The sequence below is a fragment of the Elephas maximus genome, chromosome 24 (genome assembly GCF_024166365.1).
Source record: "Elephas maximus indicus isolate mEleMax1 chromosome 24, mEleMax1 primary haplotype, whole genome shotgun sequence".
Lineage (NCBI taxonomy): Eukaryota > Metazoa > Chordata > Mammalia > Proboscidea > Elephantidae > Elephas > Elephas maximus.
In genome coordinates, this window is record NC_064842.1 from 63597199 (window position 1) to 63614045 (window position 16847).

General features: G+C 35.3%; 1 protein-coding gene across 1 annotated transcript in view; it reads left to right on the forward strand.

The window, feature by feature from the left end:
* The window catches only part of LOC126066873 (complement factor H-like), a 111189-nt gene that overhangs the window by 42270 nt on the left and 52072 nt on the right, over positions 1-16847 (forward strand). Inside the window, 6 exon segments of the mRNA XM_049868291.1 lie at positions 356-532; positions 11964-12146; positions 12618-12695; positions 12698-12826; positions 13472-13645; positions 16459-16641. Coding sequence (XP_049724248.1) covers positions 356-532; positions 11964-12146; positions 12618-12695; positions 12698-12826; positions 13472-13645; positions 16459-16641 — 924 coding nt within the window.

The following is a 16847-nucleotide window of genomic DNA, read 5'->3' on the forward strand; positions in this document are numbered from 1 at the left end:
AAAGTAAAAGTCTATGCACATTTGCATACATTTCAAATATGGGGCCACATTAGGCTGCATGATGAGTGTTCCATATGTAGACCGTCCAAGAGAGTGAACCTCTTAGACTCATCCAATTCCCAAAGTACAATATATCTTTATGACAGATATTTACTCTGATATTTCAAAGAATGGACACAAAAGTTATTTTTACATGTAATAGTCCATCGCATGCAACATGACCAGGAATAGCTGGATTGCTAGGATTCATTAGCATAAATCATAATTTCATTATATCACCAATTCTATAGAGTTACATAGTAGATGTTTAAATTTTTATAATTTGTCTTTTCATGGGAATATTTTTATTTTACAGCAACAGAACAACTTGAGAAGTGTAAATTATCAAGGATACCTATATCTCATTTAATGCCATCAGATCAGACTGAATTTAATCATAATGCAAACTTCGCTTACACTTGTACAGGAAAATCACAAAACAAACAAACAACCTGCATAAATGGAAGGCGGGATCCCAAGCTAACTTGCGCAGGTAAGGTCTCTTTTAGGATGTTTTTTTTAAAAAATTATCCTGTTTCTTCCTAAATTGTAAAAGTAGTATCTTCATGTCTTTTAAAAAATTAGTTATTACTAGAAATACTTTTCAAGCCACAAGGTCATTTAAAAGCTAAACAAAACACTGTTTCTAAGTAATAATTATATCTTGCGCATTAGTTGTCTGTATAACAACCGTGCAGAAACTTGGTGGCTTTAAATCAACATCTGGGCACTAAGTTGTGCTCATTACTGTGGGACTCCCATTGCTTCAGTTCTTTTATTACACACAATCAATCCGTATGTATGCCTACACCTATATTGATTATCATCTATCATTTTTTCATCCCTAAAAAAACAACACGTTGCCGTGGAGTTGATTCTGACTCCATGACCCTATAGGACAGAGCAGGGTTTGCAAGGTAGATTTGAGCTGTTGACCTTTTGGTTAACAGCCAAGCTCTTAACCACTTTGCCACCAGGGCCCCGTTCTATCTCTATCTTGAAAATCTCGAGTCATACTGACACCTCCAATTCCAATTGAATAGCAGAGTTCATCCTAGTCTTACTAAACTTCTTGTCTGTAAATGACTTCTCCAACTGTGAGAAACCTTGTACCATTACCCTCAATGCTTTTAACTGAGACAGGTCTAGCATACAGATGGTAGTTTCACACCAATCCTAAAGCAAACCTACTATCTACTGTTCAACATGTTTACGCTTTTTTTTTTTTTTAAGGAAGCAAGTAATATTTATATTCAGTGAAGTGCACATATTCCTCTGCATTCTCTTCTAGAAGCTTGATAGTTTTAGCATTTGTATTTAAGTATATCATCTATCTCTTATTGCTTTTTGAGTGCAGTGCTAAGTAGAGGTGGATACCCAGTTCCTAAAAACACCTGATAAAAAGATTTTAAAATGAAAAACAATTGACTGTAGTAGTGCTGGTTTATTTCTGGACACTTTATTTATTTATTTATCCTTATGCCCAAATCACATTACCTATAGTAAGTTGTGAAGCACGGTATTTGTTCTCCAAATATGATCTTCTTTTCAAGATTGATTTAAGGAGCACCTGTTCAGTGGTTAAACACTCAGCTGCTAACCAAAAGGTCAGTGGTTCAAACCAACCAGCTGCTCTTCAGGAGAAAGATGGGGCAGTCTGCTCCCATAAAGATTTACAGCCTTGGAAACCCTGTGGGGCTGTTCTCCTCTGTCCTGTAGGGTCGCTGTGAGTCGGAATCTACTTGAGGGCAATGGATTTTCATTTGAAGTTTGATAGCTATTCTGATCTTTGTATTTCTATAAAAATTTTCAAAAAAAATATACCAATTTCTAGAAAATATCTGCCTAGATAATGAAAGAGATGGCATCAAATCTACAGATAAGTAGGGGTAACAGACATCTTAACCATGTTGGATTTCCAATCCATAAACCTGATATATCTCTCCAATTATTTATATCTGATCCATTTTTCTCATGAATGTCTTTAGCCTAAAAGGTGTGCAGTTCTAAAATAATTATTCCTAACTTACATTTTTTGTTATTATAGTTGTACTATTTTTAAACTTCGGATTTTCAAATTTTTGAAGCAGGTATAGATACACTTGATTTTTGCATATTAATTTTATACTATATTCCCTTCTTTATTTAGGTGTAGCTTTGTAGATCTTTTAGAATTTTCCGTACACAATTATATCATTGCAGATTATATTTTTATTTCTCTGTACCATTTTTATGTTTTTGCTTCTTTTCTTATCTTCTGAAACTGTCTAGAACCTCCAGTAGAGTGTTGAAGGAAGTGATGAGAACAAACACCCTTGATCTGTTCCTGACCATTGGATATTTAGCCACAATTATGAAGTTAGCTTTAGGATTTTTAAAAATGCTCTCTTCATCAGATTGAAGAAGTTTCCTTCTATTCCTAGTTAGTTGAGAGCTTTTATCATTAATGGATGTTCAACATCATTAAATACTTTTGCTGTATTTTTTGATATGATTAAATGATTTTCTTCTTAATTCTGTTAAAATGTTGAATCCCATATATTGGTTTTTGAATGTAAAACAAAGCTTTCCTTCCTTGGATAAACTCTACTTCGTTGTAATATTTATTCTTATGATAATATTATGACTACTATTTTACATGTTGAAGTATTTGATTTGATAACATATAGTTGAGAATTTTTGTGTCTATATGTTCTTGGGGGATATTGGAGTTTACTTACAGTTTCTTGTAATATCTGCAACAGGTTTTTTTATCAGGGCTCTTGTACCCTCATATAATGAACTGAGAAATGTTCCCTGTTCCTCTGTACTTTGAAAGTATCTGTGCGATAAAACCCAGTGCCATCGAATCTGTGCAATATGTACATTATTTTTCCCTTAATGTTTTATAGAATTCATCTCTGAAGTCATCTGATTGTTTTAATTTTTTGGAAGTTTTTTTTTTTTTTTTAAATGAAGAATTCAATTCCTTTAACAGGTAGAGGGCTATTAGGATTTTCTCTGTTGTCTTTTGTCAGGGTATGGAAGTTGCATTGTTTAGGAAATATGTCCATTTTATCTAACTTATCTAATAATTAGCATACAATTGTTCCCAATATTCACTTAATATTTTGTGTTCCTTTTAATATCTGTAGGATCCTTGGTGATAGCTATTTTTCATCCCTGATACTGATCATTTTTGTTCTCTTTTATCTCAATCACTCGTCCCAGTTTTGTTTTCAATTGTATTAATCTTTTCAAATAATCTATTTTAAGGTTTTTATTTTCTCCATTTCCTCTCTTTTGTACTTTTAGCTTGTGTATATTTATCTTGATTGATTTTCTCTCTTTTCTGTTTTTCTTTGACAATTTCCTCTTTTCTGTGGTCTTTAATCTCTTCTCCTTTCCCATTACTTGAATTTAATTTTTTTTTTCTCATTTCTTATGGTAGTAAATTAAAATGTGCATTTAAACAATCCCATTTTCTAAATATAAGCCTTTGTTGTTGTTATTGTTATGTGCTGTCACATTGATTCCTGCTCATGGTGACCCTATGTGATAGAGTACTGTCAAAAATTTAAATGAAAACATTATACATTGAAATCAGTGGGATACAATGAAAACAGGAGTATCATCATTTTAAAATATCCATCAGCAAAAAAGGAAATAAAATAATAACAATAGGCATTACAATATAGAATCTAGAAAAGGACATACATCCGAAGAACTTAAAGGAAAGAATAAAGCATACATTAATATAAGAAAATCAAAAATCCATATATATAGCGTATTAATAAATTTATAGTTCAGTTTTTAGGAAACTATGTAAACCAAACTCTAGCTAGACTTATGAAGGCAAAGAACAAGTTAAGAAATTTGAACAAAAAAATTTAAATATCATACAAGAAAATAAATCTATAAGTATACATTGAAAAATTATACAAAGAAATATAAAAACAATAATGAGGCAAAATATTTTTAATCAAACATAAAATACACATACTGACTTAGGCAGAAACAGAAAACCTGAAGTTATTAATTGGGATTATTGAGGTTTATTCAAATATCTCCCTGGATAGATCACAAAGTGTGGGACAACTGAAAGGTCTCCCAAGGCTTCCCAGGGTACAGCTGTATGAGGCTTTAATAAAGGTAAAGCTCCCAGCACAAGAGGAAAAAGCAAAATCAGGGAGTCAGAAAGAGGTCAAAAACTCTCAGGTACAGCCATCCAGAGTCCCCTCTCAGTCAGACAGGACATGCCTCATCTTCAGATTATAAAGCCACAAGATATATCTGAGGTATCTCAGTTTTGGGAGAGTTTAGACACAAGTTAACAGAGGGGTCTGTTATACCCTGTTGGTATATAACTAAAGCCAGGCTGTTTAATCTGTTAAACTGTGTGCCTATCATCGATCTAAATGTCATTAACTAGTGTAAACAAGCTATAAACAGTTTCACGTTTTGAATAAAAATAGCACACTATAAATCACTAGTGAACATATTTAATTCTTAATCTTGGCCAAGAGTCAGTACTAGGTGAATTGATTGTAAATTAATTCTTACTCTGGCTCATCAGTGGCACAGTGGTTAAGCTTCTGGCTGCTAGCCAAAAGGTCAGCAGTCCAACTCACCAGCTGCTCTTGGAAACTCTATCCGGCAGTTTCACTCTCTCCTGTAGGATCACAATGAGCCCAAATCAACTTGATGGCAACAGGTAATCCTGTGAAACGTCCTAATGGTTAGAAATAATTAAAGTAGATTTTATATAAATTATTCAAGATTGATCACAGAAAGAATCAAAGGAAGAAGCTAGAAGGAAAACTATAAGAATACAAACCAAAAGTGTTAATATTAAGATATTATAAAGCTACGAGGAGTCAGTTCTACGTGTATAAACATCAAAAAACTGTTGCCGGATGGAGGAGGCGGAGCCAAGATGGCGGACTAGGCAGACGCTACCTCGGATCCCTCTTACAACAAAGACACGGAAAAACAAGTGAATCGATCACATACATAACAATCTACGAACCCTGAACAACAAACACAGATTTAGAGACGGAGAACGAACTAATACGGGGAAGCAGCGATTGTTTCCAGAGCCTGGAGCCAGCGTACCAGTCAGGTACGGCACAAGCACAGAGACCTGCTCCACCCCCCTGAACTAACCCCGGGAGGGGGACTAGCCGGTTCCACGGGCGGCGTGGGACGCAGCCGTTAGGAGAAGTCCCCGGGAGGCAGTGACTGATCTTGGAGCAGAAAGAGCAGCATCCGAGCCGGGGAACCGTCCCGCAGGGATTTGGACTGCACGCAGGCGGCTTCATTAACATCTGAATAGCCTGAGCCAGAGGGAGAACTCTGATAGGGATCTGACTGCTGTTTTTTTTTAGCGGATTTTCTGGAAAAACTAGTTTCCCAGTGATGGCTCGGAGACAACAATCCATATCAAACCACTTAAAGAAGCAGACCGTGACAGCTTCTCCAACCCCCCAAACAAAAGAATCAAAATCTTTCCCAAATGAAGATACAATTTTGGAATTATCAGATACAGAATATAAAAAACTAATTTACAGAATGCTTAATGATATCACAAATGAAATTAGGATATCTGCAGAAAAAGCCAAGGAACACACTGATAAAACTGTTGAAGAACTCAAAAAGATTATTCAAGAACATACTGGAAAAATTAATAAGTTGCAAGAATCCATAGAGAGACAACATGTAGAAATCCAAAAGATTAACAATAAAATAACAGAATTAGACAACACACTAGGAAGTCAGAGGAGCAGACTCGAGCAACTAGAATGCAGACTGGGACATCTGGAGGACCAGGGAATCAACACCAACATAGCTGAAAAAAAATCAGATAAAAGAATTAAAAAAATGAAGAAACCCTAAGAATTATGTGGGACTCTATCAAGAAGGATAACCTGCGGGTGATTGGAGTCCCAGAACAGGGAGGGGGGACAGAAAACACAGAGAAAATAGTTGAAGAACTTCTGACAGAAAACTTCCCTGACATCATGAAAGACGAAAGGATATCTATCCAAGATGCTCATCGAACCCCATTTAAGATTGATACAAAAAGAAAAACACCGAGACATATTATCATCAAACTCACCAAAACCAAAGATAAACAGAAAATTTTAAAAGCAGCCAGGGAGAAAAGAAAGGTTTCCTTCAAGGGAGAATCAGTAAGAATATGTTCTGACTACTCAGCAGAAACCATGCAGGCAAGAAGGGAATGGGACGACATATACAGAACACTGAAGGAGAAAAACTGCCAACCAAGGATCATATATCCAGCAAAACTCTCTCTGAAATATGAAGGTGAAATTAAGATATTTACAGACAAACACAAGTTTAGAGAATTTGCAAAAACCAAACCAAAGCTACAAGAAATACTAAAGGATATTGTTTGGTCAGAGAACCAATAATATCAGATATCAGCACAACACAAGGTCACAAAACAGAACGTCCTGATATCAACTCAAATAGGGAAATCACAAAAACAAACAAATTAAGATTAATTAAAAAAAAAATACACATAACAGGGAATCATGGAAGTCAATAGGTAAAAGATCACAATAATCAAAAAGAGGGACTAAATACAGGAGGCATTGAACTGCCATATGGAGAGTGATACAAGGCGATATAGAACAATACAAGTTAGGTTTTTACTTAGAAAAATAGGGGTATATAATGAGGTAACCACAAAAAGGTATAACAACTCTATAACTCAAGACAAAAACCAAGAAAAACGTAACGACTCAACTAACATAAAGTCAAACACTATGAAAGTGAGAATCTCACAATTTACTAAGAAAAACGCCTCAGCACAAAAAAGTATGTGGAAAAATGAAATTGTCAACAACACACATAAAAAGGCATCAAAATGACAACACTAAAAACTTATTTATCTATAATTACGCTGAATGTAAATGGACTAAATGCACCAATAAAGAGACAGAGAGTCACGGACTGGATAAAGAAACACGATCCATCTATATGCTGCCTACAAGAGACACACCTTAGACTTAGAGACACAAACAAACTAAAACTCAAAGGATGGAAAAAAGTATATCAAGCAAACAATAAGCAAAAAAGAAGAGGAGTAGCAATATTAATTTCTGACAAAATAGACTTTAGACTTAAATCCACCACAAAGGATAAAGAAGGACACTATATAATGATAAAAGGGACAATTGATCAGGAAGACATAACCATATTAAATATTTATGCACCCAATGACAGGGCTGCAAGATACGTAAATCAAATTTTAACAGAATTGAAAAGCGAGATAGATACCTCCACAATTATAGTAGGAGACTTCAACACACCACTTTCGGAGAAGGACAGGACATCCAGTAAGAAGCTCAACAGAGACACGGAAGATCTACTTACAACAATCAACCAACTTGACCTCATTGACTTATACAGAACTCTCCACCCAACTGCTGCAAAGTATACTTTTTTTTCTAGCACACATGGAACATTCTCTAGAATAGACCACATATTAAGTCATAAAACAAACCTTTGCAGAGTCCAAAACATCGAAATATTACAAAGCATCTTCTCAGACCACAAGGCAATAAAACTAGAGATCAATAACAGAAAAACGAGGGAAAAGAAATCAAATACTTGGAAAATGAACAATACCCTCCTGAAAAAAGACTGGGTTATAGAAGACATCAAGGAGGGAATAAGGAAATTCATAGAAAGCAACGAGAATGAAAATACTTCCTATCAAAACCTCTGGGACACAGCAAAAGCAGTGCTCAGAGGTCAATTTATATCAATAAATGCACACATACAAAAAGAAGAAAGAGCCAAAATCAGAGAACTGTCCCTACAACTTGAACAAATAGAAAGTGAGCAACAAAAGAATCCATCAGGCACCAGAAGAAAACAAATAATAAAAATTAGAGCTGAACTAAATGAATTAGAGAACAGAAAAACAATCAAAAGAATTAACAAAGCCAAAAGCTGGTTCTTTGAAAAAATTAACAAAATTGATAAACCATTGGCTAGACTGACTAAAGAAATACAGGAAAGGAAACAAATAACCCGAATAAGAAATGAGAAGGACCACATCACAACAGAACCAAATGAAATTAAAAGAATCATTTCAGATTATTATGAAAAATTGTACTCTAACAAATTTGAAAACCTAGAAGAAATGGATGAATTCCTGGAAAAACACTACCTACCTAAACTAACACATTCAGAAGTAGAACAACTAAATAGACCCATAACAAAAAAAGAGATTGAAACGGTAATCAAAAAACTCCCAACAAAAAAAAGTCCTGGCCCGGACGGCTTCACTGCAGAGTTCTACCAAATTTTCAGAGAAGAGTTAACACCACTACTACTAAAGGTATTCCAAAGCATAGAAAATGACGGAATACTACCCAACTCATTCTATGAAGCCACCATCTCCCTGATACCAAAACCAGGTAAAGACATTACAAAAAAAGAAAATTATAGACCTATATCCCTCATGAACATTGATGCAAAAATCCTCAACAAAATTCTAGCCAATAGAATCCAACGACACATCAAAAAAATAATTCACCCTGATCAAGTGGGATTTATACCAGGTATGCAAGGCTGGTTTAATATCAGAAAAACCATTAATGTAATCCATCACATAAATAAAACAAAAGACAAAAACCACATGATCTTATCAATTGATGCAGAAAAGGCATTTGACAAAGTCCAACACCCATTCATGATAAAAACTCTTACCAAAATAGGAATTGAAGGAAAATTCCTCAACATAATAAAGGGCATCTATGCAAAGCCAACAGCCAATATCACTCTAAATGGAGAGAACCTGAAAGCATTTCCCTTGAGAACGGGAACCAGACAAGGATGCCCTTTATCACCGCTCTTATTCAACATCGTGTTGGAAGTCTTAGCCAGGGCAATCAGGCTAGACAAAGAAATAAAAGGTATCCGGATTGGCAAGGAAGAAGTAAAGTTATCACTATTTGCAGATGACATGATTATATACACAGAAAACCCTAAGGAATCCTCCAGAAAACTACTGAAACTAATAGAAGAGTTTGGCAGAGTCTCAGGTTATAAAATAAACATACAAAAATCACTTGGATTCCTCTACATCAACAAAAAGAACACCGAAGAGGAAATAACCAAATCAATACCATTCACAGTAGCCCCCAAGAAGATAAGATACCTAGGAATAAATCTTACCAAGGATGTAAAAGACCTATACAAAGAAAACTACAAAGCTCTACTACAAGAAATTCAAAAGGACATACTTAAGTGGAAAAACATACCTTGCTCATGGATAGGAAGACTTAACATAGTAAAAATGTCTATTCTACCAAAAGCCATCTATACATTTAACGCACTTCCGATCCAAATTCCAATGTCATATTTTAAGGGGATAGAGAAACAAATCACCAATTTCATATGGAAGGGAAAGAAGCCCCGGATAAGCAAAGCACTACTGAAAAAGAAGAAGAAAGTGGGAGGCCTCACCTTACCTGACTTCAGAACCTATTATACAGCCACAGTAGTCAAAACAGCCTGGTATTGGTACAACAACAGACACATAGACCAATGGAACAGAATTGAGAACCCAGACATAGATCCATTCACGTATGAGCAGCTGATATTTGACAAAGGACCAGTGTCAATTAACTGGGGAAAAGACAGCCTTTTTAACAAATGGTGCTGGCATAACTGGATATCCATTTGCAAAAAAATGAAACAGGACCCATACCTCACACCATGCACAAAAACTAACTCCAAGTGGATCAAAGACCTAAACATAAAGACTAAAACGATAAAGATCATGGAAGAAAAAATTGGGACAACCCTAGGAGCCCTAATACAAGGTATAAACAGAATACAAAACATTACCAAAAATGATGAAGAGAAACCCGATAACTGGGAGCTCCTAAAAATCAAACACCTATGCTCATCTAAAGACTTCACCAAAAGAGTAAAAAGACCACCTACAGATTGGGAAAGAATTTTCAGCTATGACATCTCCGACCAGCGCCTGATCTCTAAAATCAACATGATTCTGTCAAAACTCAACCACAAAAAGACAAACAACCCAATCAAGAAGTGGGCAAAGGATATGAACACACATTTCTCTAAAGAAGATATTCAGGCAGCCAACAGATACATGAGAAAATGCTCTCGATCATTAGCCATTAGAGAAATGCAAATTAAAACTACGATGAGATTCCATCTCACACCAGCAAGGCTGGCATTAATCCAAAAAACACAAAATAATAAATGTTGGAGAGGCTGCGGAGAGATTGGAACTCTCATACACTGCTGGTGGGAATGTAAAATGGTACAACCACTTTGGAAATCTATCTGGCGTTATCTTAAACAGTTAGAAATAGAACTACCATACAACCCAGAAATCCCACTCCTCGGAATATACCCTAGAGATACAAGAGCCTTCATACAAACAGATATATGCACACCCATGTTTATTGCAGCTCTGTTTACAATAGCAAAAAGTTGGAAGCAACCAAGGTGTCCATCAACGGATGAATGGGTAAATAAATTGTGGTATATTCACACAATGGAATACTACGCATCGATAAAGAACAGTGACGAATCTCTGAAACATTTCACAACATGGAGGAACCTGGAAGGCATTATGCTGAGCGAAATGAGTCAGAGGCAAAAGGACAAATATTGTATAAGACCACTATTATAAGATCTTGAGAAATAGTAAACCTGAGAAGAACACATACTTTTGTGGTTACGAGGGGGGGAGGGAGGGAGGGTGGGAGAGGGTTTTTTATTGATCAGTAGATAAGAACTGCTTTAGGTGAAGGGAAAGACAACACTCAATACATGGAAGGTCAGCTCAATTGGACTGGACTAAAAGCAAAGAAGTTTCCGGGATAAAATGAATGCTTCAAAGCTCAGCGGAGCAAGCGCGGGGGTCTGGGGAACATGGTTTGCGGGGATTTCTAAGTCAATTGGCAAAATAATTCTACTATGAAATCATTCTGCATCCCACTTTGAAATGTGGCGTCTGGGGTCTTAAATGCTAACAAGCAGCCATCTAAGATGCAGCAATTGGTCTCAACCCACCTGGAGCAAAGGAAAATGAAGAACACCAAGCCCACATGACAACTAAGAGCCCAAGAGACAGAAAGGGCCACATGAACCAGAGACCTACATCATCCTGAGACCAGAAGAACTAGTTGGTGCCCGGCCACAATCGATGACTGCCCTGACAGGGAGCTCAGCAGAGGACCCCTGAGGGAGCAGGAGAGCAGTGGGATGCAGACCCCAAATTCTCATAAGAAGACCAAACTTAATGGTCTGACTGAGACTGGAGGAATCCCGGCGGTCATGCTCTCCAGACCTTCTGTTGACACAGGACAGGAACCATCCCTGAAGACAACTCATCAGACATGAAAGGGACTGGTCAGCGGGTGGGAGAGAGACGAAAATAAAAAAAAAAAAAAAAAAAAAAAACTGTTGCCGGCTGTCCGTACTGACTCATACCATAGAGTAGAACTGCCCCACAGGGTTTCCAAGGAGCTGGTGGATTCAAATTGCTGACTTTTTGATTAAGAGCTCTGGGCTGTTATGAACACTACATCACCAGGGCTCTACATATTTAAAAAAAAAAAAAAAAACAGAAAAAACAAACCCATTGCCAGCTACTGGTTTCTGGCTCATAGCGACTCTACAGAACAGAGTAGAACTGCCCTATGGAGTTTCAAAGGAACACCTGGTGGCTTCAAACTGCTGACATTTTGGTTTGCAGCTGTAGCACTTGCCCACTAAGCCACCAGGGTTTCATGCCACAAATACAGAGCATAATAATTATTATATGATCATTTATAATACATTGGTATCAAATATTCTCTGTATTAAAACTATCCTCTGTATTTTTAATTTATGATTTTTTAATCAATCTAATTTTTTGTTTTTAGAAGAAATAAAAAAAAATTGCCCACCTCCACCTCACATTCCTAACACTCGAAATATGACAATGACAGTGAATTATCAAGAAGGAGAAAAAATATCTATTCTCTGTCGAGAAAATTACCTAATTCAGGATGGAGATGAAATCGTGTGCAAAGATGGAAGATGGCAGTCAATACCTCGCTGTGTTGGTTAGTAGTTCATAACTTGCTTTAGAACATTCCTTCCAAATGAGGTTAATACTCTACAGTGCTTTGCATAATTGAACGAGGTGAAGACCTTTCTTTATGTCTATTACTTTTCAACTAAAACAGTAAACTACAATCTATGCCCAAATTAATCAGCATTCATTCCCTTATACTGTGAAATCAATACGACAAAAGCCTTAGAGATATTATTAAAATACCAGATAAAGTTGTTTGTTATTATTTCTTTCCTCATAATGAACAGAAGAATGAAGTAGGATATTTAACAAGCGAATAGCAGCATAGATATTGTGGCAAAAAATATCCTTGCAAGCTCCAGATAGTTGTTCAGTTTTTAAACAATGATATTTATTTAAATTACCTTTATTTTTTAATCCCAAATAGTGTTTGATTTTATTTTTCCATTTAAAAGTTGTATTTGTGCTTGACCCTTTGATCTCTTTGTTGTTCATATAGAAAACATTCTATGTTCTCCACCACCTAGTATTGAAAATGGAACAATTAAGTCATCTAGATTTTCAGAAAAAAGCAAAGAACATCCAAACCTGGACTCTACCCACATGGCACTAAATTAACTTATGTCTGTGAAGATGGTTTCAAGCTATCCAAAGAAGATGGGATAACATGCCACATGCGAAAATGGAGTTCTCCACCTCAGTGTGTAGGTGAGGGCGTATGGACAAGTAAATTTGTTTTCTGAATAATTTATTTAAAATAATCAGTTGTCACCAAAGTCATAAGACAATATAATTTATATATATATAATTATTTTTATATTTCACAATTAAAATAATTTTTGCATAATCAATTTTTTTTGTTAATTTCACTAGTCCATTATAGAATCCCTTTAAACTCTGCCATTTATTATTCCATGTGATGCATGGAATAATTAAATTTAGCTATTTATATAAGTTATAATGTTTGCTTTGCCAACTGGTTTTTTTTTTTTTTAATTTTTATACTGTTTTTCCTACAACGTTCTTTCTGATTTCTTAGAACATAATGGTACGTTTCCTAGGATCATTCATCTTCAATGCGTTTCTTTTTAACACTCATGACTGGTTAGAGAAGCACTGTCTATATCCTTCCTAAATGCATCGACATTGTAAGTCACCATTTCTTGCTCAGGTTGTGACAGACAACAGAATGGAGGATTTAGAAAGTGTTTGTGCACCTTTTTGTGGTGTGATAGTAACTCCTGTGTTTTCACTTCTTTTCAAGTAAAACTACTAAATGGGAAACCCAGTACATAAAATTAAATTTCAGAAGAAGAAATGAAACATGAATGCATTCTTTCATTGGTTTTTAAGGGCTGCCTTGTGAGCCACCACCTTTGATTGACCATGGTGTTCTGTCTCATGAGTTAGACAGCTACCAACATGGAGAAGAAGTTACCTACAACTGTACTGATGGTTTTGGGATTGATGGACCTGAATCTATAAAATGTTTAGGAGGAAAATGGCCTACCCCACTAGAATGCAGAAGTATATATTTTTAATTATCTTATTTAAAAGTGTATTTAATTTTATTCCATGGATGATGAATATCTTTTATTCAAAGCATACGTAAATGGTACAAATAAGCAACTAAACACTAATTGTAGAGTTTAACAATTTATCTCTGGAAAATCCTGGATTCTGACAGAAAATTTTAGCCTTAGTAATAAGAAAAGTTTGGAAACATGGGCCAAATTATTTCCTTTTAAATCCTCTTGTGTGTGCTTTTAACATCTCCTAATCTTTATTTTCAGACTTCTTGTCTTTGTTCCTAAAGCCTAAGTAATCACTACTCATCAATCTAATCTCATCGTCATTCGCTCTGCTGTCAGCTTATCCATTATCTTCTTCTTAATACATAATTCTGTAAAATATTTGAAATAATTACATATAACTTAGATTTTTACAGAACCAAAAAGAAAAAATAGACATATATACATAAATCAGAATGCAAGCATTATGACTACCCATATGTCTTCAGGCTCTATTATTACCATTTCTACCTTATGTATTTTATTAATGTACTTTTCCTCAATCTTTTGTATAATTTTTTTATTTTGTCATGATAGGTTATCTACTGATTTTTAAACCTCATTTGAAAAAACTTGCAATTTCATTTATTGATTTGCTACTCAAAATGAACCCTAATGAAGAGACTATTTTTCTTTCTATTCAGATATTTCTTGTGAGAATCCACCAGAAGTGAAAAATGCTAATATTATCTCAAAGCAGAAGACTAGGTATCCACCTAGGGAGAGAGTGCGTTATGAATGTAACAAACCTTATTCCCTGTGTGGGGAGGTACTTGTATTGCAATTTCACTACTTCAGACAAAGCATATAAACATTGCTTCGATTTTGCCCAGTTACTCCATTTACCCTCACCACATTTTTAATAGATATGTCTTAAGTGCTTCCTCTGCATACACTGAGCACCACATCAGATGATATAATTTTACTTCAACAGCCAAAATTGAACAAACTCATGTGGAGAAAGAGAGTCTATTATATATACCCCTATTATTTTTTATCTACTCCATTTTTCTTTCTTCCTTCCTGAAGTCTCAGTTCTCCTTCTGTTTTGTTTTTCTTTCTATTTGAAGAAATTAATTTAGCCATTCTTTAAGGATGGGTCCGCTGGAGACAAATTCTCTTAGTTTTCCTTTGTCTGAGAATGTCTCTATTTCCCCATTATTCCTAAGGATGGTGTTACTGCATATAGAATTTGTGGTAGACAGTTCCTTTCTTTCAGAGTTTGAAAAATGTCATATCACTTCCTTCTGACCTCCCTTGATTTCAGATGAGATAACCTGTTGTCATTTGAATCCTTCTGCCCTTTTAGGTAATCCATAGTGTTGCTCTAGCTGCTTTCAAGATTTTTTTTCTTTTACTTTACTTTTCAGCTATTCGATTAGGATGTATCTTGACACAGATTTCTCTGAGTTTATCTTGTTTGAAGTTCATTCAGCTTCTTGAATATGCAGGTTTATGCTTTATGCCCAATTTGGGAAATTTTCATCCATTTTATTTTGAATATTTTTTATCCCACTCCACACTCTTCTTTTCCCTCTACTTTTACATTGGTTAATATTTATTATTTTATAATCAAGTTTTGGATTCACTCTTCTGTTATCTCCAGTCAGGTATTGAACTCAGTGAATTTTTCAGAATGTCTGTTAGCATATTTTTTAGTTACATAATCCCCATTAGATTTTAATAATCCTTCTTGGGTAATTTCAACATCTGAGTCATCTGAGTGTTGACCTCTGTTGCTTGTCTTTTCTCTTTTGAGTTTTTCCCCAGCCTTGATATTATGCGTGATTTTCAGTTGTATCCTGTACATTTCGGGTAGTGTGTTTTGAAACTCTGAATTCTATTTAAATCTGATATTTTAGTAGACCTCCATTACTGCCATGCAGGGTGCAAACCAGGCTTCCTATTTGGCCTCATTGACACCATGGAAAGGGAACAGGTGCCTTGTTACCCCAGGGTGTGAATGGAAGTCTAGACCACTCAGCCCCGATGATCATGAGAGTGGGGATGATGGTCTTTATTTCTTCTGTGGTGATATTCTAGAGTAGGTAGAGTATTGTTCAAAAGATTGCTGTCTTGCTAGGCTACTCCTTTCCAGAACCTTTGGTTAGAGAAAGAGACTCTCCTTGGAACTATTCTGTCTGAACTGGATATCGATTCTGGGTTGCAGCCTTCTCCAGTGCCCAGTTCAGGATATACAGGAGACAAAAAGGAAACCCAAATAACTTACTATCATATGGTTCCTTGAGCCCCAAAGTCCAACTTCTTCTTTTCATCTTTCAGAGTGTTCTTACTTTGGTTTTATATAATATGTCAAAGATTTTTAGTAATGCTTAGCAGGAGTACAAATACACATTTTTTATTCATTGAATTTTTGCATGGAATTGATGTTTCTTTTGTAATAAAATAAAAAATGGCTAGAGACCCAATAGACACCACAGTATGTCATATAACAGAAAGGGAAAAATTCCTTTGTTTCTCTTGGCTATGAATTTTTCTGCATATATTCATGAAGAAAAAATTGATACTGTAATACTGCAAAGCAGACATGTTTATTAGTGTTTTAGTGTATTTTAAAGTAGGATAAAAGGAAGAACTGAAAAATATTGTAGCTCTCAATTTATATGATTAGAATTCTTCAGTGAATCATTTCTTTCCTCAGAAATTTTACATATTATGTTTAATTGTATTTTGCCTCATTTTAATCTGTTTATTGATCTGATATCTCAATAAATCATATAAAATATATATGTATATATATATATTTAGATTCTGAAGGAAAATGTGGGTTCCCTCCACCTATTGAAAATGGAGACATAACTTCATTCCCATTACCCACATATGCTCAAGGATCAACAGTTGAGTACCAGTGCCAGGCCTTCTATGAACTTCAGGGCGACAAACATATAACGTGTAGAAATGGACAGTGGTCAGAAGCGCCAAAATGCTTAGGTAAGTACTTCAGTATTCTCCTGTACATGGAAAAATCAGAGTAATGAGGAAGATGTTTTACTATTTATACTATATAAATTAGTGAAGAACCATTTTGTTGAATACTTGACTTCCAAATATTAATAAAGCAAAACCTGTTGCTATCGAGTCAATTTTTACTCGATGCAATTCCACGTGTTACAGAGTAGAACTGCTCCGTAGTGTTT